Source organism: Ambystoma mexicanum, chromosome 7q (assembly GCF_040938575.1).
Source record: "Ambystoma mexicanum isolate Mex_15411 chromosome 7q, UKY_AmexF1_1, whole genome shotgun sequence".
In the NCBI taxonomy this organism is placed as follows: domain Eukaryota; kingdom Metazoa; phylum Chordata; class Amphibia; order Caudata; family Ambystomatidae; genus Ambystoma; species Ambystoma mexicanum.
Genome location: NC_090941.1, coordinates 658,266,604 through 658,289,883, shown reverse-complemented (window position 1 = coordinate 658,289,883; position 23,280 = coordinate 658,266,604). Strand labels below are relative to the sequence as shown.

Here is a 23,280-nt window from a genome sequence, read left to right as displayed (position 1 = left end):
CGGAACCCACCCACAAAATTTGCCACCGAAACCCATCTTGCGGAGCACTTTCCCCATATATAGCCACTCAACGCGGTCAAAAGCTTTTTCAGAGTCCAGCGAGAGGAGGTAAGCCTTTGACTCCCGCTTGGACACCTCATACATCAGGCCCAACGTTTTCCCGATATTGTCCGAACCCTGACGTCCGGGGACAAAGCCTACCTGGTCTCCGTGAACCAAAGAGGGGGGAAATTTAGACAGTCTATTCGCTAGGAGTTTGGCTAATATTTTAACATTGATATTTAGAAGTGAGATGGGCCTATAGGATTGACATAGTGAAGGGTCCTTCCCTTCCTTTGGAATAACCACAATAAGAGCCAACATCATGGAGGGGGGGAGGCAACCAGTGTCCAAAGCGCTATTATACACCTTAACTAAAAACGGAGCCAACGTGGGTCGAAATGTTTTGAAGAATCGGACAGTGAACCCATCATCCCCTGGAGTAGTACCATTCTTCAAAGAAGCAATAGCATCAGTCACTTCCTGGGGGGAGATGGGAGGCTCAAGGGATTGCAGAATGGCAAGGGATTGGGAGAGAATCAAAGAACAGATCCACTTCAGATCCATCCCCAGTATATTCAGAGGTATAAGGTTTTTCGTAAAATAGTTTAAACTGTTCCGCTATTTGGTTATCACCTAGCAGTTTTTCACCCATCTGGCCAGCAATAACATTAACTAGCCTACTTTTACGAAGTTCCCTCAGCCTCCAGGCCAGAATCGTGTCCGCCTTTTCCCCTTTCTCCATATAGCGCTGCTTCAGAAACGCAAGCTTTTTCTCTGTCTGACCAACAAGGAGGGCGGACAACTTCGCCCTAAGATTTTGGAGTTTTTTGAGCTTATCTGGACCCATCTGCGACCTCAACTTACCCCCCAGCTGGATAGCAAGAATCTGGTCCCTCAACTTGAGCTCCTTTCTAGACCTGTCCTTCCTTCTCCTAGCTCCCATCTCCATTAGAACACCTCTATTTGTGGCCTTAAACGCGTCCCACACACCTCTAATTTCCACCTCCCCAGTATCATTTAAACAAAAATATTCAGTGATAGAGGCTAAAAGGGACTGACGCAATTCCCTATCCATTATTAGGGTGTCGTTACATATCCACCATGACTTGCTCTGGGCCACCGGGGGAGAACACCCAGGTTGATTCGAACTAGGTCGTGATCAGACCATGGGATAGTCTCTACATCAAAATCAGAAATGTATTCACGAATCGAGGAGTCTACAAGCACATAGTCGATCCTGGAAAAAGATTGGTGCACTGTGGAATAATAAGTATAAAGAGGATCTCGACTGCCACCAGCGGGGTGTGCATCAACTAGGCCCAATTCCTCATTTACCCGGCGGAAGGAGTCCGCCAACTTCATTTGGGATCTAAGATCGGGACATGGCTTTGAGGATTTCCTCTCTAGCTGGGTATAGAACCATGTTAAAATCTCCCCCGACTATTATCGCTCCTTCTGCAAATTCCCTAATTTTCCCCCCATCCCCTGCCAGAAAACATCCTGACCCTCGTTAGGGGCATACGCTCCCACAAAGTGAACAAACGACCTTTCACCTCTCCCTTAACCATAACATAGCGCACTTCCATGTCTGCTCTATGGGCTCTGGGAAAGAAGTGCGCATTCAGAGAGACCAAGAGCACAACGCCTCGCCTCTTTGCTCCATATGATGACCGGAACATTTGCTGGATAGCTCTGGATCTGAAAGTAGGTTCCCCCTTAACCCAGTGGGACTCCTGCACAAAGAGAAAATTAAGTTTTAGCCTGACAAACTCTCTCAACACCAATGACCTCTTTGTCGGAGAATTCAGGCCTCGCCCATTTAGGGATCCCACCGACAAGGACTAGACAATCACCCAATGGAACAGCCAGATTACTCACTCGCCTCCTGCTGGAGGCCTTCGTACGAGCCCTGCCCTAAGTCCCTGGTGCACACAAGTAAACCGTAAGTAAGCATGTTGAACCCAACAATCATGAAAGCTCCAAACCCCCCCACACCCCTCCAGACCCAACTCCTCACCCCCCCCAACATTTGAGCGCCTGAAAGGACTGCAACATCCAACTGTCGAGCCCTCAGACCACCATGGATCTCGCCTCCACCAGGGCAAGAAACCTTTCCAAACCACACAATATTTTGAGCCCTCCCCTTCCCCCCCACCCCCTCTACAAAGAGAAAAAAAAACATTTTTAATCGAACATTCAATCAAAAATAGAATCCAAGTTCCTAGCCTGGACCAACAGCTGTAGACTCATTCCAGGTTGGTTGTCCCGGAGATGGGGGCGTTATCTTTCTGTACTTCCTGTGACCCCGGACACGCCGCCGCCCCAAAAACTCTGAGGATTCTTTTTGACGACCTTTGTCGGACCCTTCACCCCCTTTAACATGCTCCAGGAGGGGGTCGCTCAGCAACTCACTCATTGCTTTCCGAATGTCAGCTTCTGATGTAAGTGCATACTTATCTCCATTGAGTTCAAAAGAGAGCAAGAACGGATGCCCCCACCTGTAGCGCACTCCTTTGGCTTGCAGCCATTTCGTCAGAGGCCCACAGAGTCTTCGGCACGCTAGTGTGAACGCCGAAAGGTCCTGGTAAATGGAAGTCTTAGCACCGTTCCAGTCAATCAGTCCCCTTTTACGAGCCAACTCCAGGATCTTGGTTTTCTCCACAAAGTAGTGAAACTTCAGCAGGACAGAGCGAGGACCACCCATGCGCCTCCCACTCTATGGGCTCTGTCGATTGTAGGGACATTGGTATTTTCTCCCCCAAACGAAGAACTTATTATTTCCTTAACCTTTCTCACAATATCCGTCTGCGTCTCCTCTTCTTGCTCCGGAGTACCAAGGAATTGCAAATTAGAGCGTCGCTCCCGATTTTCCAAATCGTCCAGTTTGAGCGCAATCCTTTCCTCCCTCCTCTCCAGTTCTGCCAGCCGCAAGTCAAACTGAGTATCAAAGAGATCGGCCGAGGATTGGTTAGCCCCAAGGGCTTGGACTCGTTCTTCCACATTGTCCAGCTTCTTATCAAGGGAATGAAGCCTTTTACCTATATCCGCCCGAAAACCTCGAATCTCCTCAAGTAAGGCTGCGATGCTACGACTCATATCCTGGGTTTCTGCTGCCTCAGGCTGGTTAGTGTCCTGCATGGTGAGATCTTCCTCCAAGTGCTGAGGTGACCGCCGAAACCTCCGCAATACCTGCACTCCGTGCATCCAAAACCAGGCTCAGCCACAAAACGGAGGGCCAAGAACCCCAAGGGGGGGTGAGGCAGAGCCCACCTCTTCTCTTTCTCCCTCACCTCTAGGGCAACAATTCACACCCCAGGTAGATCACACCGTGAACCGCCGCCTGAAAAACAGCCCCCCAACAGCTTGCCAGAGGATGTACGAAAACCCAGGTAAACCCCTTGAAGGAGGGTGGCTAGGGGACAAAAAGGTGAACACAGGCCCCCTCCTCTCATTAACAGATTGCGGGACGATGTCCAAGGAAGGCGCCCAAGTTCCACTAAGTACCAGGGTGAAAAATCAGGAGCCTGGTAAAGGAAATGTCCAACCAGCCCGATCTATTCACAGCCCCCTGGATAGGGGCATTCCGGCAAGGGAAAGGAGCTGGAGAGCAGGCAAGGATGAAAAAATGGATCCTCAAGAAGGTGGGGTCCCAAGGTACAACGTAGGCATTAAGGGTTAAAATCCCCAGGGGGACTGTCCAGGGCCAACTCTATCAATCAGGCACCACGCGGTTCCACCGGTCGAGAACACTGCAGGAGGCCCCTCAATCGGTTGCAACCAGGGATGTGGGGGGAGGGGGGCCAACCACATAGACAAAGCCATAGCAGCCCCCAAAGTCACACGGGACCTCCAAAGTGACCAACAACAGCGTCTCCCCGAGATGCAGGTCTTCCGTCAACTGCTTACCCCACTGTCTTCCGGCTCTACCTCCACAGGCAATGGGTCTCGGAGTACAGACTGGGGGTACACGCTTCCCTAACTCCTCCTCCTCCCGAACTCTAGGCCGCACACCGACACCTCGGCGGGCCAGCGTTCGCCACGGGTCCTCTAGCTCCGAGCCGCCAGAAAGTCCCCACAGGCAATCCTCACCGTCACTGATCCAGAGATTCCTCACACAGAAATCCCAAGCGGGTGCCTGCCAGGGCACAACACTGCTGGACGGGGGCATAAGCACAGGCCGCGCGGCCGTCTGAAAATCCTCTGCCCCTCCCCCACTGCCAGGCAGCCCAGGACCGCGTGGTTCTCTCGGACGCACTCCAGGCTCCGACCGTCTCCCACTCGGATAGCAGCAAACTTCGTGTTCCCGGCACGCCAAGACACCGGGTCTTCGACCGCCGACTCCTTACGATGTCGGACAACACCAGCGGGGGGGGTCAGGGCTCGGCTCCAACAGGGCTGGAGGGGGGGGCCAGAACCAAAAATAAGGCACCCTGGGGAGGAGATCGGCTGAGAGACTTCAGCACATCTCAGCGCCCTCTGGTGGCTCCCACTCTCGTATTTTGATGTGTGTTTTACTTTTGTGTTCTTTGGATGTGGAGTTTTTTGACAAAGTCCATAGGCATCATCTTTTTCTTGTGTGTCACACAGCACCTTCAGTGCAATGGCACAGGGATGTCTTTCAGACTTCCCAAGGTTTAAATACCTTCTCTGGGACTGACTACTCTCTCCCAGTGCATGTAAAGTTAAATTGACTATGCTAGTCTTTTTAAATTCATAGACCCAGCACAAACTATCTTCCTATCGAGTGCTTGCCTAGCATCCCCTATGCCTAAACACTGTCATGACGACTGTGAGGGGGCACAAGTTGTGCCACAAGCAGGCTCCCACCAGAACCCTGAAGGCCTTAAAACCACTGCAAAAGGGCTCCTGGAGCCAGCCCCCGCACCTTTGGCACCAGGCTCATATGTAGGAAAGAAGGGCTGTTCAAACTAGGTCCCATGTATGTACATGGGCCTTTAAATCCAACATGGAAGCACCCACACAGTCTAGTTCTAAGAACCCATGACATGCGGTCTAGTGTTTTGAGTGTGGCAGGCCTGGAACTACTTTACCTGGGCTGTATAAACCACACCCTGACTGCAGAACACGCTTCAAGTTATTCTGCAACCCGCATCGTGGCGCTCACTGTGTCCAGCTCCTGATATTCAGCATCTTCCCGTAATCCTGCAAGAACAAGATTATTCTGTCTTACCGGAGAAAACACCATCCAGCACTCAGCATCTCAACTGGGCTGCAATTTGTGGAAACCGAGAGAAGTAGAAACATCGCTCACCTGTGAGTACCAGTTTAAGACTTCCTTTTCGCCGGAAGTCTGTAAGACTTCCGGCAAACCGCTACCACAGCTGCTGTTTCGAACATTACGAATTGCAATAACGAGAAAGGGAAAAATATTAGAACGCGCGCTTCCAAAACTTTGAATTCCATCAGTCTTACCTGAATTCCATCGCGCTACGCCACACTTCCATCTGGAGCACCATAGCAACATCTGCAAAGAAAGAGTGACATATTCAGGTTTGCTTTCAATATTGAACAACTGCACAGGGCTGTACTTACCTTAACAGATTCTGGGGGCCCGTTTTTCATTGCACTCTCATCCACTCGCAGCACTACAGCGGCCTGTGAGGAGAAGAAGAAGAAAACACAGGTTAGCTTTAAAAGACAATAAAGGCGCTGCGCTTCGCGCTTTCTCTCACCTAGAAAATGTGCCTCTCCATCCGGCACGCCAGCATCAAGACCTTTGCACCTGAAGAGAAGGAGATAAAGACATTAACGAATTCCCACCATAAACAGAACAAAGACTTACAATTAATAAACCTACCTGCCTACGAGCAGATTCAGGGTCACAGCAGGCCTGGGCCCAAGGAAGGCGTATTGCACTAGTGAAGCAGCTCGCCAACAAACCTCAAGCGCCCCTGCACAAGAAACGCAGGACGGATAGCTCACCCTACAAATAACTAAGATTCATTATTCAGCACTAGGCATCTACGCATCCAGGGTTCCAGATCTCAGAGCTTTCCAGATGCCCCCGGGGACAGCAGGTGAGCGGAACACTCATGTAACAGTCAAATGTTAGTCTTTCCTCTTGGAATTGCTGGAGCCAGTGGTTGTAGAACAAACTACCATGATTTTTCCCGACCGCAGACACCGGTAGCTAGAAATCGGGTTATCCATGTTTTTCAATATGGCGCCCAAGACCCCTCTGTAAAAACACACTCAAATCATCTTTTTTTGCAGTTTCTTTTACGAAAGGTCCTTTTAGTGTTTGTCTCTGCGTGCCAAACCAGGTTTGGTCCCTTTGTTCGATGGCCTTTGGCGTGCTTCAGTGCTGAAGCCCTCCTCTGGCGCCTGAGTGTCTGGGATGGACAGGATGTGAGGGAGGTGCCCAAAACTCCCTGTGCTTAGTCTCCTGGGAGACCTGAATGTACTCTGGCGTGATTGGCTGCCTGACTGTCCGGCAAGGACAGCCACTCTGCTGGGTGAGTGACAGCTAGGCTGGAATGAATGGGAGAAAACTGTTTAAAAGCAGGTCTGTGGGACTTGGAAGGTAGTCGATCACTGGAACAAAAGAACCGAAGACGAACTGAAGGAAGAGGATTGCTGCAACTCCTGTACCGTTGGTTTGCCCGGTGAAGCCCTGCTGCAGGTCCGAATCGCCTGAAACTCCCTCGACAGAGAAGCCCCTTCAAGGACGACTTCTTCCCTTGAGCTGGTGGGAACAAACAACTCGCAAGCCACCTGGACACCGTCTCCATACTGATCGAATTTTCTTCAGAGTGCTGTTGAAAACCGGATAGCCAGTGAGAAGGATACCAGTTTGTGGACTTTAAGGCACTCGCACCTTAAAACCGACGTTTAGACACACTTGTGACTTCTTCCCTGGGCAGTGGAGGAATCTCCCGACGTCGTCCTTCTTGTCCCCACGACTGAAGCCCAGGAACTGCGAGATTTGCATGAACTGCCAGGAACAACTGCCACAGCTACAGCTTTTCTTCATCCATAAGGGACTGTGCAAACGCGATGTGGAAATCCTTTCTGCCGCAGTGAAAGTTTGTGAAACTTTCCCAACTTCGGAGTCGTGTTTGCTCCTAATCCAATATAAAACTCTTTCTGGCAAACTACTTCTAAGCACATTGGCAAAGACTTAACCGTTTACTACCAGAACTGTGCTATCCTATCCAAGACACTGAACCATTGACGTTTTCCCAGGCCTATTGAATTGAACTGCCTCTTATAGTGAACTGAAACTAAGGAGAAAGGCGGCGAGATCTGAGAGGCCAAGGAGGGAATTGCCCTGGCCCTTTTCAACCCAGAACCTTGACTTTCAAGAAGCCTCAAGGAAAAGAAACATAAGAACTGGAATTGCAGATGACTAATGGTGTAGCGTGTGTCAACGGTACATGGGGCCCTCCCGCACTGATAGCCAGGGCGGGGAGAAGCGATTGCCACAGCGGTACTGCCCTGAACTCCAACGGCAAGGAAACGCCAACGAGTTCCGCACAGCCCGTGAGTTGGAGAAACTGACAGCAGAACGGATTGTGTTGTGCTCAAGGTTGCAAGCAGCAACATTGTATGAAGAAAGAGAACTTGAATACCATCGACTTTTTGTGAAACTGAAATAGGTACCAGATACAGAGTGGTCCAGCGTTGCGTGGGTGCTCACTCGAAGGTATCTGTTTGGTGTCCCTGACTCACCTCCCCCCCCCCACCATCCCCCATTTGAGTGGGGAGGAATTGTTGAACTGTAAAATCGAAGTGGTCCTACAGCGGGTTGCTTTGAATCCTGTGCTCACTCAAGTGTTTGGTTGTCTGTAAACTGAAGTTCGACTGAGCCCGGCTGAGGGGAACTAATTGTAAAGAAAGGGTCGGAGCCCGGAAGAGAGGGATCCTGGGAGAACAACACCCGAGAAGATTGTTGTGGCAAATGTGAACCCGACTGGGGATGCTTATAGTTGGTTGGAACCCAAGGGGCAACCTGAGTGAAGAGTAAACCGCATAACGGTTGGGAAAGGAACTTATATTTTTTATGGAGCATCCGGTCTGCTGAGGCAAGAGACCTTGCACTAAAAAAACATGTGCACAGAAGGCCCTGATGTTGGTGAACTGAACTGTGACCTTGTGCCAGAGAAGCCCAGGAGTGTGCTGTGCTCAAGTGACCCGCCTTGTCCTGTGCTAAAAGCGTGTGGAATGGAGGACCCAGCCTTAAAATCCTGGCATATCATTTTATGAACACTTCTTTTTGTGAACATTATCCCACATTGTTTTGTAGCATAGCTGTAAGGATTGGCAATCATTTTTCTTTTTTTGTATAGGCCCTTCATATTTGATTAGACTTCACTCGGATTGTATCATTATTCTCCAGCATGGGGTCTGGCATGGATTCACATGCTCATGAATATTCCCCGTCGTCAGGCCGGGAATCCTCGGTATAGAAAAAAATCAGTATCAGTTTCGTTTCTGATCTGTCTTTCTTAGTAGTAACCAATCACTGGTCTCTGGGTCATACTGCCCCCAGCCAATGACTGCCCTCTCCCTAAGTCCCGCCTCTGGCAGCCATCCTCAGATTTTTACCGCACGTTCAAGTGTTGGGAGTCCTCGTGCTGTAGCTCTCGGGCTTTTGCTGCGTTTGCGCGCTTTTTTCAGGAGATGGTTCTCATTTTTCAGTTAAATAGAGCCTCAAGCTCCACCGTTTCTACATCCGATCAACGGGGGATCTGTTTCGGAGTTTTCTACGCCCCTCAAGGGTGAAGATTTCGTCGAGTTACGCTTTTGGAGGATTCCAGAAGTTCCGAGGCCTACCCCAGACATGGCCCAGGAGAAAGGAAGCTTGACGCCCGGGAAGCTGTTTAGGACCTGTCCTGGATGCCAGCTTCAGAATGTTTTCAAGGAGGACGAGCATTCATTATGCCTCTACTGTCTCCATGAGGACAAGACGCACACGGAGAAGGACTGTGCGTTTTGTGGGAACATGTCGGAGCAGACCATGAAGGATCGCCACCTCTGTCTCGCCAACTGGCTGGAAGGGAAGAGCCCGTCAGGCGAGAAGAAGAAAAAGAAGTCAGAGCGGTCTTCTAAGTCCTGTGAGGGCGCCCCGGCGACGGGGGCCCAACAAAAGGCTAAGCACCGCGAGTCCGCGGGCACCGGGAGCGCCGACCGGTCGGGCTCCTTGGCTGCCAGGCAGGGCGCATCCTCCCCGGCGCCATCAACCACTTGGCTCGGGTAAGAGGAAGTCCGAGAACCCGGCGAAGCTTCTGGAGAGGCCCCGGTCGATCTCGAAGATTCCGGCAGAGGGGGAGCGAGGCTCGGACCCTCCCCCCAAGGTGAAGGCCCCAGGCGTACAGAAGGTGACAATGGCCTTAATTCACCCTGCTAAGACCTTGATTGAGGATGTCGCCGCGGCCCTGGCTCAGCCTGTGGAGGCTACACCAGTGGAGGCGACCTCAGGACCCAGAGTCTCCCTGCCACCGCGGAGGGAGTCGTCTTTCAGGCCCATTGAGAATACCCCCACAAAGTCCTCGTTGGAAAAGGTGGGGGAGGGGCTGGTGGCCATCGTGGATACGGATACGACCTCTGAAGAAGAGCTCATCGAAGTCGTGGAAGAGGCTCAGCCCATCGGGAGGGATCCCGACGAGGGCGACGACGAGAGCGACAGTGTCGCCGACGAGGCTCCTCAAGAGCCCTCGCGCCTGTCGTTTCTGGCAGCCATTTTGTCAGCGATTCAGTCCTTATGCTCGGAGATAAGAACAAGGTTTCCCCTCCCCCTGACGGAGGTACCTGAGCCAGACCCGACGGGGGAACCGGAGCCAGGACCTTCGGAAAGTCCACCGCGTAAGAGGAGGACGACACATCCTACGCCACCTCTCCCACCTCTGCGGCCTGCTCTGCCTTCCCCCCGGTTTACTACCCACGGGGATGATACAGGCAGAGACACTGCTACGACAGGTACAGATGACGACGGAGGCGATGACGGGACGTGTCCCCCGTTGGCCCTTGCTCGGGCGTCCCCGCCCGACGAGATTGGATCCTTTCATGCCATGATTTCCAGGGCATCCGAGCTCTTCCAGCTCTGCCCAGAAGAGAAGAAGGAAGGGTTCCTTAACCAACGGCGCGAGGCCAAAAGGAAGATGGTCCTCGCCGTACCGCTTCTTGATGACATCTGGAATGAGGGGCTCACCCTCCTCAAGAACCCTGCCACTGCGCCGGCAAAGAGGGACCGGGACGAGAAGAAGTACCGGGTCCTTGACGGTGCCCCCTTGTGCCTTCGGGCACAACCTACCCCGGATTCGGTCGTCTCGGCAGCGGCAAAGAAGAAAGCTGGGGGGGCATCGGCCTCGACATCAACTTCCCCGCCGGACGGCGAGGGCAGGAAGCTGGACACGATGGGACGACGGATCATCTCATCCGCAGCAACGACTATCAAGGCAGCCATCGCCCTGGCTATCGTAGCCTGCTACGACAGGGAATTGTGGTTCAAAATCGCCCCTCTGTTGGACTTCCTTCCGGACGGCAAAAGGACTGAGGCCCTTGAAATCCTACAGGAAGGTGAGATTGCTTCGGACCACGCCATCACAGTGGCAACGGACATCGCCGACACCGGTTACCGTCAGTTGGGCAACAGCGTTTGCTTGAGACGACGAGGATGGCTCAAGGCCACGGATTTCCACCAGGACGTACAAACCAAGGTTTTGGACCTGCCCTTCGACGGGAACAACCTGTTTGGGAAGGCGGTTGATGAGTCCCTTCAGGCCATCAAGACCAGACACAGAGACTGCCCGGGCACTGGGAGTGCTCCAACAACGACGGCCGTCCTTTCGGAGCTCCGGAGGCAGACAAGGTGCCTCCAAGGGATCCGGCAGTGGCTCCTCCACGTACCGCCAAGCGGCGAGATCTTCGTCCCAGGAAGCCTACAGGGGACGCGGCAAGTCAGGTGGTGCCCGTCGTCGTCGACAGGGAGGTCAAGGAGGCAAGGCGGCCTCCAAACAAGATTGAACCGACCGTGGGGTTGGGCCCCCGCCGAAGCACCCCGGTGGGAGGCCGGCTGGCGAGGTTCGTCAGCGTGTGGGAGTCCATCTCCACCGACGGTTGGGTGCTGGACGCCTTGGCCCAAGGGCACGCCCTCGAGTTTCAGAAGAAGTGCCCTCGCGTTCCACCCGTGGCCAGGAAGGAAAATCACGTCCCTCAACTACTGTTGGAAGTAAGGGCGATGCCCAAGAAGGGTGACATCGAGCTCGTCCCAAAGAGGCTTCAGGGCTCTGGAGTTTACTCAAGGTACTTCCTCGTAAAAAAGAAGACAGGAGGATGGCGCCCCATCCTGGACCTGCAACGACTGAACAAGTACATCAAGGCACAGAAGTTCCGTATGGTCACCCTCCAGCACGTGCTGGGACAGCTGGAGGAGGGCGATTTCCTGTCGTCGTTGGACTTGGAGGATGCATACTTCCACATCCCCATTCTAAAAAGACACTGAAAGTTCCTCAGGTTCGTGGTCCAAGGGCGGCACTACCAGTTCAAGGCCCTCCCGTTCGGATTGAAGTCGGCACCCAGGGTGTTCACCAAGTGCCTCGCACCGGTGGCGGCGCGGCTGCGCCTACAGGGGATCCACGTCTACCCCTACCTGGACGACTGGCTCATCCGGGCAAGGACAAGGGAGCTCGCCGTGGAGCACACTGCGAAGACCGTCCAGCTGCTCACGGACCTGGGATTCTCCGTCAACTTTCCAAAATCCCATCTGGTTCCGTCGCAAGTCGCCCTGTTTCTGGGAGCCAAGCTCGACACAGTGACACGGCTGGCCTCGCCGTCGGAGGAAAGGACCAGGACCATTCTGGGCAAGGTGCAGCGTCTGCTGGCCACGGACATGGCCAGGGTAAGATCTATCAAGTCCCTCCTCGGGATGATGTCCTCCTGCATTTATCTGGTGCGCCTTTGCAGGCTTCGGATGCGCCCCTTACAAGAATTCCTCGACGCCCGCTGGGTCCAGTCGATGGGCAGCTTCGAGGACAGGATCCCTCAACAAGACGTTTCGTCAGGCTTTCCAGTGGTGGGGTACCCGCTCCCATCCGTCAGCGGGCACAGACTTTCAGACCCCAGCTCATCAGGTGATGGTGATGACGGACGCCTCCCTGGAAGGTTGGGGAGCGCACTCCGGAGATCTTCACGCAAGAGGCCTTTGGCTCATGGAGGAGAAGTCACTCCACATCAACTTCTTGGAGCTCCGCGCAGTGTTCTGGGCCCTCAGGTCCTTTCTTCCGTCCCTCAAGGGCAAGGTGGTGAGGATCTTCACCGACAACACCACCACGATGTTCTACATCCGGAAGCAGGGCGGAACCAGGTCCCCGGCCCTATCCAAGGAAGCCAAGGATCTGTGGCATTGGGCCGTCGCCCAAGGGATGTTTCTGGTGCCTCTTCATCCGGCAGGAATAAAAAACACGATCGCCGACTCACTCAGCAGGGAGCTGCACTCGTGCCACGAGTGGGAACTACGCCAGGATCAAGTGGATCGACTCTTCCGACGATGGGGCGAACCCCAAATCGATCTCTTCGCGACGGCGACGAATTCCAAGTGCCGGAGGTTCGCCAGCAGGTTCCCCCAGCCGAGGAGCATGGGCGATGCTTTCTCGTTCCCCTGGGACGGCCTATTTCTTTGTGCGTTCCCTCCACTGCCGTTGCTGCTCCGGCTCATCAACCAGCTCAAGAGGTCCCAGTGCAGGATGATCCTCGTCGCAACGGTGTGGCCGAGACAGATCTGGTTCCCGGACCTTCTGGACTTGTCAACGTCCACACCAGTCAAGCTGCCGACGGACGCAAACCTTCTCTCCAGAGAAGGAGGCGCCATTCTTCACCACAACCCGGAGTCGCTGAACTTGCAGGCCTGGCTCCTGCAGCACTAGGGTTTGGAGGGTACGACATCCCGGCCGACTGCAGAGAGGTTCTTGCAAAGGCCAGGGGGTCCTCAACTCTCAAGTGCTACGGACATAAATGGAAGAGGTTCTCTGTCTGGTGCCGTGCACAGAAGATTAACCCTCTGCGGATTACGGCCCCTCAAGTACTGCCGTACCTACTGTCGCTGGCCAAAGCTGGACTGGCTCACGCCTCCATCAAACTACATCTGGCTGCAATCTCCCGATATAACAGGACTAAGGGACTATTGCGATCATTCCCGCCGTCGAAGCTTAATGTGGTGCTGACCAGGCTCATGGGGGCCACATTCGAGCCTATGCATTCGGCGCCTTTGAAGTTCCTGTCATGGAAGACAGCTTTCCTCGTGGCCATCACCTCCGCACGACGAGTGGGAGAGATCAGGCCCTATCTTGCAAGCCTCCATACTTGACTTTTCATGACACGAGGGTGGTGCTGAGGACGCACCCCTCCTTTATGCCCAAGGTGCCGTCGGACTTCCACCTCAACGAGCCCTTGGTGTTGCCAGTTTTCTTCCCGTCGCCTTCATCGCCGGCTGTGAGGACTTTGCACTCGCTGGATGTAGCTAGAGCGCTGAAGTTCTACGTGGACCGCACAAAGAGTTTTCGGAAGACATCACAGCTGTTTGTGAACTTTGGGACTGTGAATCAAGGGAAGGCTCTCTCGAAGACTTCCATTTCCAGATGGCTCTCCGGCTGCATCATGCACTGTCACCTGTTGGCAAACCGACCGCTGCCCGGCCGTCCGAGAGCCCATTCGACCAGAGCTATCGCTGCTACCAAGGCGTTCCTGTCTGGTGTTCCGACGATGGGGCGAACCCCAAATCGATCTCTTCGTGACTGCAGGGCTGCGACGTGGAGGTCGACGCACACCTTCACAAAATTCTACTGCGTCGATCGGGATTCCAGGGAGGAGTCCAGGGTCGGCCAAGCAGTGCTGCGCAACCTGTTCGCCTAAGGTGAGCCTGGTGAGGAGGTAGGAGATGCTTAATGTTGAGTTGTTGTATTGCTTAATGTTGAGCCTGTTGCCACCTCCCGTGGTTGTGTATGTGTGTACTGCTATGTATTCTCTTATTCATGAGCATGTGAATCCATGCCAGACCCCATGCTGGAGAAGGAACAAGTTACTTACCTGTAACTGTTGTTCTCCAGCATGGATTCACATGCGAACCCTCCTGCCTACCCCTCTGCGGCTCTTCACTTGGTCATACTGCCACTTTACATGCTACCAAATCTGAGGATGGCTGCCAGAGGCGGGGCTTAGGGAGAGGGCAGTCATTGGCTGGGGGCAGTATGACCCAGAGACCAGTGATTGGTTACTACTAAGAAAGACAGATCAGAAACGAAACTGATACTGATTTTTTCCTATACCGAGGATTCCCGGCCTGACGACGGGGAATATTCATGAGCATGTGAATCCATGCCAGACCCATGCTGGAGAACAACAATTACAGGTAAGTAACTTGTTCCTTATTTGATGGTCATAGCTTGCTCCCATCATAGATTTAGGGTTATATAGGTGTTTTTCACACCCCTGCTAAGAGTTCAATAAAACACCCTTGAACTGTGATCACATGTGTCTGTCTGTCTATCTTACTGTGATTCCATGCCTTCCTTACACAACCCTGTCAACTGTCCTCTTAATGACGTACTGTCTTTTTCAGCACACCTGGCTAGTTCTTGAGTCCAGGTGGTACTTGCCGCACTTATTTTGCAGCTATTGGGGCTTACAGGAATTCCCCCAAGCATGTTTTTTCTGCAGCAAACCCGGTGGTTAAGGCCACACCCTAAGGGGTTGTCTAGGCTTTTTCTGCTGGTGCATTGGCCGCACCCAATCTGGGACCTCAGTGTCGTTCTGCAGCTTTGCAGCCCAAGCCTTTCGAGCCAATGGCATATGTGGACATCCGCTTGGCAACACTAAAGATGGTTTTACTGATGGCTCTCACCTCTGCGTGCAGGATAAGTGAGCTGCAGGCGTTGTTACACGATGACAAGGTCATCTTGCGCACTCACCCAAACTTCTTGCTCAAGGGTGGTCTTTCCATTTCACCTGAATCAAGAGATCTGCATGCCGGTGTTCTTCCCGAACCCGCAGTTGGAGGCAGAGAGGGCCCTGCATTCCTTGGACCTCAAGAGGGTCCGTTGGTTTAATCTCTCTCTGACCAAATCCTTCAGGATGTCTGAGGCATTGGAAGTGACCTTTGGGGGCTCTTCCCCCATCTCTCAGGCTTCCAAGGCTTCCATCGCCCATTGGCAGACATGTTCCTGAGTAGATTCATACCCATGCGGTCAGAGCCAAGTCCAGGGCTGTCACATTTCAGAAATCTGCTTCTTGGGATGTCATCAGTAAGGCAGCTACTTGGCACACTCCGTCAGCCTTCTTGTAAGCACTATTCACTGGACAACAGCTCCAGACGCGATGCAGAGTTTGGTCAGGCGGTTCTGAAGAATCTTGTTGCTCCGTCCTATATATGAGGCAGTTTATCACATTTCCACCCTATGTTCTTGTTCGGTGGAATCACCCACAAGGATGGAGGAAAGGCGATGGTACGTAAGAGTAATTAAAGTTACTCACCGTAGTGACTAGAGTGCTCCTAGTACATAGTCCCCTTTCTTCCATACGTCCCACCCGCTTTCAAACACTAGTATGTTAATGGCTAATATGTAATAAGCATAGCCAGATATCTAAGCGACCGATGTGTTCAAAGGGGACAGAGGGTGGGTGCTTCAGGGAGTTCCCATGCCCGAGGCCCCGCGTGCTATACTATATTTAATGGGGAATCTCAATTTTCCGCTGCCAAAGGTTCCGGTACTGTCCCCATTTTGGGGGATGCCCACAAGGATGGAGGAAAGTGTACTATGAGTACTCTAGTCACTATGATGAATAACTTTAATTTTTATTAAGGACGTCACTTGGGAAACAGTGAGTCTTAATTAGAAAGGGAAGTCTGGAGGTGTCATTAAATGTCTGTCCACTTTTCAGCTATTGCTGCAGCACTGACAATACCCATCAGACTGTTGCATTGGCTTTTACAATTCGTTTGGAAACATTTCTGAAATTTTACTGCAAACCTTTTTGTTTGTTTTTCATTTTTCCCTTCTTCTTTTCTGTTTTGATTCATCTTTTGTGTTTTAACTTCTGAAGAAACATTGTTGCACATACACACACACACACACACACACACTTTGTTTCCATGGTATCAAGTACAAATAGATAATTTAAAACTGTCCCAAAAAAAAGTCCAGTCATCATTTTTACAGACTAGGTTAAGTAGCACAAAACGGCTGCAATTAAGTAACAAAAAAAGGCACAAAGTAATTTTGTGACTGTTCTGTATCATTTTGCATGTTGGAAGGCAGCAAGGCCCAAAGGCATTTGCTCGCAAATGCTGTTAAACAGCACTGCGGATGCGTGAGGGACAGGAAATAGACAGTGAGGGTTGGGAGGGTTGAGCAAGGTTAGGGGAGGTATGGAGAGATCCTTCAGGGACAAAGTGGAGTTCAGAGGGGAGATTACTGCTCAAATGCATGTGTATGTATACATATGTAAACAGGCTCTTAAGAACAAACCAACCATTGGACCCCTTAAGTAAGATCAACCATCTATCGTAGAGGTCAACAATCTAATAATTTTAAGTTTTTTCAAAAGACATAGTAAAAGACATTACTAAGAAACATGACATTGTATATTGATCTGTTTTGCTTTAATTGTGTTTGTTTTGTTTTACAGTTGGATGCTGGTGTGCCAGAAAAGATCAGTCTAATTTCCCGAGATGAGAAAAGTGTGCTTGTGGTGACTTACAGTGATTTAAAACGCTGCTTTGAGAATACATTTCAAGAACTGGTTGCAGCGGCAAATGGTCAGTTGTAGTGTTTGCTGCGAGCATGCAGGACATTGCTAAGGAACTAAACCAGTAGCAAATTGCACTACAGCTGAATTGTCGTTGTCATCTCATTTCACATTTGGGAAAACAAACAGGAGATGAGCAAAGCTGCTTGCACTTCAGTCAGGTACACTGTTACTTGAAAGGAAGAATGTTTCATTTATTCGAAAGCTATTGCTGCCATTGGAGGCTTTATCTGTGAAGAAATTTATTTTAGATAAAGGAACACTATCGGGTGCTTTGATGTTCCTGCTTTTATTTTTTCCACTTGTATATGCACTAATTTAAATTTTTTAAAGACTTTACAATCTTCAACGTTTTGCCACAGTGTATACTTATTAAGGGAAAATATTTGAAAGAACATTTCTTGGTGCAATATTTCTTTCAACGATAATATTGCAAGATCTTGTTTTGTGCTCAAAAGCATAAAGGACCATACCAATAATTCATTTGAATCGGAGTGCTTTCAATTGCTGTTTGAAACCTTTAGAAAAGTGTTGAGTACAATCCCTTTTCACCCCCTACAGTAAGTTTACAGATCCAAGCCGTAAGATGTATAACAGTTCAAATAATTTATCAATGATTTATTGAATGGTGTATTTCGTTTTTATTTGCCCCTTAGAATCTGACGATTGTAAAATTTGATCACCCCACACTGTTAAATATTCCTATTATTGTTTCTTGAAACAAAAACCAGCGCCTTTTAAGATATTGTTATGGATACATATTCCTGCTTCGGACTCATTCACATGAGCAGATTTTTTAATAGAACATTGAAACAAATTGTGTTAAATACCTGGACGTTTCAGGGCTGTATTACTTTAGGTTTACAATATGTATTTTTTGCATAAAATGCTTTTCTTTGAACCACAGCTTTATTACGGTACTTTACACTGGAAACAGATAAAAGGAACACTGGTAAGAAGATTAAACACAGCAGTTCTGTCAAGAAGGGAGGTTGAAGCCTTGCAACATGAATCTGGATTGAGGATATTCTGCTGTGCCTTTACCATCACTGCTTATGTGAGAGTAATATTACTTTTGAAAATTCTCAACACGTTGAATCCTACAGAAACTCAATCGTACACATCCCATTTTCCTTCTCCTTGCAGCATTTTGACCTGTGGTTCTGATGCCAAACTTTGGTATTCATCGGAAAATTAGCGTGCGATAAACATTGAAACTTTGATACCGAAGACTGCCAAATATATAGGAATTTTTATTTCTTAATGTGGTATCTGCATCCTGTTTTTTCCTCCGCACTGAATGTTTTGATGGCACCAAGTGCTAGCCCTGCGGTTTTGAAGAAAACATGGAAACTGAACTTGGTTGTAACAGACTTGACACATTTGCAACATACGTTACGGACTTCAATTTTAAATGATCAATCTTTCTAGTTTTGGGAGAAGTTTTTAATATTTCTCTGCTGTCCACTTTTATAAGCTTTAATATTATTCTATCACTTGGGACTTGCATTAAGGAAAAATCTCTTCACTCCGGAAACTTTGAAAACCATGTGGTTCGTTGCTTTACACATTTTAGTAAGTATGGGCAAGACCACACCTGGTTATCAGTTTATTATACAAGTCTGAGTATTGTTGCATTTGATTTGTTTGAATTTTAACAGGGACCACATTGTTCAAATTCAAAGAGTAATTGCCACAATACTGTTCTTTTTAAATGAAAAAGAACACAAACTTTGAAGAGCTAACATGCAAAGCCGTCTTTTATCATTAGCTCAAGATATTGAGAAAGTGCAGCTGTTTTTTATGTTTTTTGAAAAAATCACATTGTAATCTTTTGTACAAAAAGTGCTTGTATTCTAAAAATAACAATGAAATGCTTATTTAAAAGCAATCTGAGGTTTTCATTTCCAAAATTATTTTCTTTGACTATGGAAAAGGGGATCATCTATTAAATTATGGGGCTCAGGCACCATGTAAAGTACATTTATGGACCAATTCATACAAAAGCAGCAAGCAGAGGTAAAATAGGGCTTTTGTTTTGATCATCTGTAGACCAGCATATTGTTCTCTGCTTAATTCTAAATTGCAAAACTAAATGTCAATGCATAAACATGAGTTTGCTTTGGCCCCCATTATCCTCAGGACTTGGTAAAAAGTTGATGGCTAATGTTTTCATCAAAAATGTTAATCTTGGGTAACACAAACTTATTTTTGTTTGCTTTTGTATTTTTGTTATCTAGTCAATGTTTTTGGTATATTTCTTGAAAACTACTCTCAAGTCTCTGTGGGTGTTTAGGAGCCCATCTTTAACACCATTTTTATTCCATTTACAAAAGATTGTCTTAATGTTACCTTAGCACGAAGATTTGAATTACACATTTGTGTTCACACAAGTACAGTAAGTATGCCGTCCCATGTATGGGAACATCGTGACCTTTTTTTTTTTGTGTTGACAGATAAAAAAGCACAGTAAAGACGACCTTTAAAATCATGTAATGTTGGTCATTCAAAATCATTTTGTACCATTTATGTTCTCTTTGTGTAATTACTGCTTTGTAAATATTTTGTTTAAAAGATACGTCTATTTCTTTTTATTGCCCTTGGTTTGATAATTCATGTGTCACTGTTGGTTTCACATAAAGATCAATGGTCTATTAAGTTGTATTGTCATTACCCTACTGTGTTGCCCATCTTAAACATTGTTTTCCGTCTTCATGTGTACAGCAGTATTTTTAATAAAGAATACCAGAAAAAAATGTTTTCTTCCAGTGATTATATCAGTGTTTATGTTGATAAGTGATCACTGTTTTTTATAAGGGTGCTATCATTCTAGGCCCACTGCATAGATTGTTTCTTCATTTTTCTGGAAGCAGAGGATACGGCCCGTTTGAGGGAAAAGTGTTACAACTGCCCAACAACTTTTTCAGGGTCCCTTGCTCAGTCTTGTAGGTCATATGACCTTATTCGTTAAATGTTTTTTAGATATATTTTAAGTGTAAATCGAATCTGGTTTAGATTCACATGTATACCTTAGAAATTCTAATAAGTGGAGACACCAGATATGGTTGTGTCTGGATGGGGCAAAGTATTAGATGTGAACTAAAGGGGTGGGGGGGTTGTTAATATTTGGGATATAATTGAGTTCCCTGCTTGGCTGTTTTAGAAAAAATATACAAATCTGGATCAAAAATGTGTCCCTGACTAGGTAAATTGGCAATACTGTATATCATCTAATATTATAAAGATATGTTATTTGTTGTATGTGGTCTATAGATATAGATGGCTGCCCCACTTATCTTCAAGAGATAGAAAACAAGTTAATTCTATTGATCATATGAAAATATGTATTTCAATACAAAGTTGTCAGTTTGTAGAACAGCAATCAATTACTGCAAGAATGATAATAAATGCAATACAAAAGAATGATTATTGTAGCTTAATGTCAAGGGATCATTTGCATGTGTGAGTTGTGAAGGGAGAGTAATTGCTTTTCCAATGTAACAGTAAAGGGAGTCACCTCTGCAGGTAAGTGGTGATGAGGAATAAAGAAAGTATTGTCACTTTGTAGAATATGGTGTTTGTCTATGGGTATTTCCCACATGGGTTGACTGATGTCAGGCAATGTGTCAGTATGTAAAGAGCCACATTTATATTGCTTTCTTAAACCCTGAATATGTAGTGGTGGCTCTGAAGTTGTACTGAATAGAATCCTATAGTTTGGGACCAGCTAGGAAAAGGATGCTCTTTCTTACTTCTTCAAGGGGAAATGGGGAACTGTGTCTGCTGTGAGAAATACCTAAGGGTACGGGACGGATTGTGTACTTTGAGGTTCTTCAGAAATTCTGGTCCTGTTCCCTTAATATCCCTGAACATGATGCAGAGGGTGTGCAGTGCAATTATCCTCCCTACTGGGAGGCAGATAATAGAGTGATGTGGATTCTAAGCCCAGTGGGCAGAAGCATTTGTGCATCTGCATTTTAGGTCCCATGCAGTCTGGCCAAAATTTTGTAGGGAAGCCCAGACAGTGTCTGGAGATCATTGCTATGATGGCGGCATACTCCTGTGGAAATGCCATAAAAGGGAGCATTTCTTTTCCAGCTCGTCTACTTACTGCCATGTTTTGTGAGTGTAGTGTAAGGGCTGCATCCATTATGATACCTATATTTCTTTTTTTTTAACTTCTGGCCACTGAGAGAGAGCCGAGTTTGAACTATTTGTGGTGAGTTTAGGGAATGGTGCAGGTTTGCCCAGCGTGAACATTTCTTTTTCTGGATTGAATAGGTGAATGTGAGCCATCAATCTTTTTTGTAACATAATCGGGTTTGTTCATGGGAGAAGTTGTATTATTGGGAATGTGTAAGATGAGCTGAGTGTCATTTGCATATGTGAACCAAAAGATGGAGTGTTCTTATAAAGGAAGGCAGAGGAGATTGATCAAGACTGTAGAGTCAGTAACTATCACATGATCATAAGCACTCTGTTTGCCCAGTTAAAGTTAAAACCTTCAAGTAGAAAAAGTGAAAACAGTGGTTGGCATGAGCCGTTCAACAGCGTCCGTATTGGTCAAGTACTCAGAGCCAAAGCTCATACTACCTAACATTAAGTACATGTTGTATCCAGTCTTGCATCGAGTGAGTAGAATGCACCAACCACCCCTCCTAGTCCTCCAGAATACAGCAATCTGGCAGACTATGCCACCCCCAGTTTGTTTCTTCTATGCAGGATTTGAATGTAGTATTGACATTCCTTATGTGTGCTCCGTTTGAGCCCCTCCATTCATGTTCTTTACGTTTGCTACCCGTTAAGGTGATTTTCCTGGTGGCCATCTCTTCTGCTAGCTGTGTTAGGGAGCCCCAGGCTTTGCATTTGTATTTTATTAAAGTCATAAAGTGCCTTTCGCCAAAGGCGCTGAACAATAAAAGAATTCAAAACAGTACAATTATGATACAAATGAGTACAGAGAGAAAGGAAAGACACTTTTTTTTTTTAAGAAGGTAGAGTTTGAGATTTGATTGGAAATTGCAAAGAGATGAGAAGCAAAGTGAGAGGGGAAGAGCGTTCCAATGCTTGGGGGGTGGGGGGGAAGAGACTGACTGACCCTCCCGACCAGGCACAGGGGGGTTTAGGAACAGTTAAGAAAAATAGTCTGAGTTCATAAGGGACGTGAAGGGACATAGAACTAGAGTAAGGAGGTAGAAGTATGGCGGGGCCAAGAAATTGGTGCATTTGAAGACAATCTAGGGAAAATGATAGAGAAGCCAAAATTCAAAAGGAATTAGTGAAATTGAAAGCAGGCAGGATGTAATAGGAGACAGAGGTGGTAAAGAAAAAAGGAGCCGAACGGAAGAGTTATAGATGGAATGAAGAGGGAAAAGGTGGTAAGCGGGGGGAGACCAAATGAACAGTAGTCCATACGAGAAAACACGAGGGAAAAGAGAAGTTTAGGGGCGTGAAAAGAAATATAAGTGTGAGTGTGGTGAATGTTAAACAAGGCATAGTGGCAAGAGCAAGCAATCGAGGAGATATGAAGGGAGAAGGGGAGGATTGGATCAAAGTGAATACCCAGGTTGCACGATGAAGGTGTAAAGGAAAGAGAGGATGGGGCAAGAGAGAGGGAGGGGGTGGAGTAGGAGAGATGATAGAAGTGGGAAAAAAACAGAACCTCCATTTTTGAAGGGTTAAGATGTATTAAATGGGAAGACATCCAGTTCTGAACAGCTAAAAGGCAGACAGTGGAGTGCAGAGCAGAATCAAAGGAAGAGAAGGATGGGTGTCATCAGCGTAAATGTGGAAAGAAAGATGAAAGGAGGAGATAAGGGCAGGGAGAGGAGCAGTATAGCGAGAGGAAATAGTGCCAAGTAAGTACCGAGCCTTGGGGGGACACCACAAAGCAGTGTCTGTTAAAAGGTTTTAGTTGTTTTTCTCCAGAGAGAAAGTGGCATTGAGAGTGAAGCCATCCTTTCCGAAAGTCGTCTCAGATTTTCATCTCTCTCAAAAGATTAATCTTCCTGTGCTTTTTCATCCACCTCACCCTTCCAAAGCAGAGGACTGTTTCCACCTGCTGGATCCGGTGCGGTTGGATCATTCTCTACATCTCGGAATGCTATGATCTTGCTTGAAAGTATGCGTGTGAATGTCTGAGGGCTCATTCGACCAGAGGGTTGGCTACCACCTGTGCCTGCGGAGTGGGGATTCCTGTCTTGGACATTTTCCAAGAGGTGACTTGGGCCTGACGGCACACATTTGCAAGACATTACTGCTTGGATTCTCAGCTAAGGTAAGCGCTTGCTTTGATAGAGGGGCCCTCCAGAGTTTTCTGGTTTAGGTTTTGTGTCCTCTTGCTTGCTCTCCTCTCTCCTCCAGGTCTACATACTGCTATGGGAATCTGTCATAGATCAGGAATCCATTATACAAAGAAATTACTTGCCTCTCTGTAATGTTCTTTTTGATGAATGTTCCTCCCGTGGAGTCCTTGTT

General features: G+C 48.3%; 1 protein-coding gene across 2 annotated transcripts in view; it reads left to right on the top strand.

The window, feature by feature from the left end:
• The window catches only part of PAN3 (poly(A) specific ribonuclease subunit PAN3), a 2,094,753-nt gene extending 2,075,239 nt beyond the window's left edge, over window positions 1-19,514 (top strand). For both annotated transcript variants that reach the window (XM_069640299.1, XM_069640298.1), the window contains one exon: window positions 16,684-19,514. In XM_069640299.1, coding sequence (XP_069496400.1) covers window positions 16,684-16,824 — 141 coding nt within the window. In that variant the 3' untranslated portion in view covers window positions 16,825-19,514. The remainder of the gene's footprint in view (window positions 1-16,683) is intronic.
• Window positions 19,515-23,280: the final 3,766 nt, after the last annotated feature.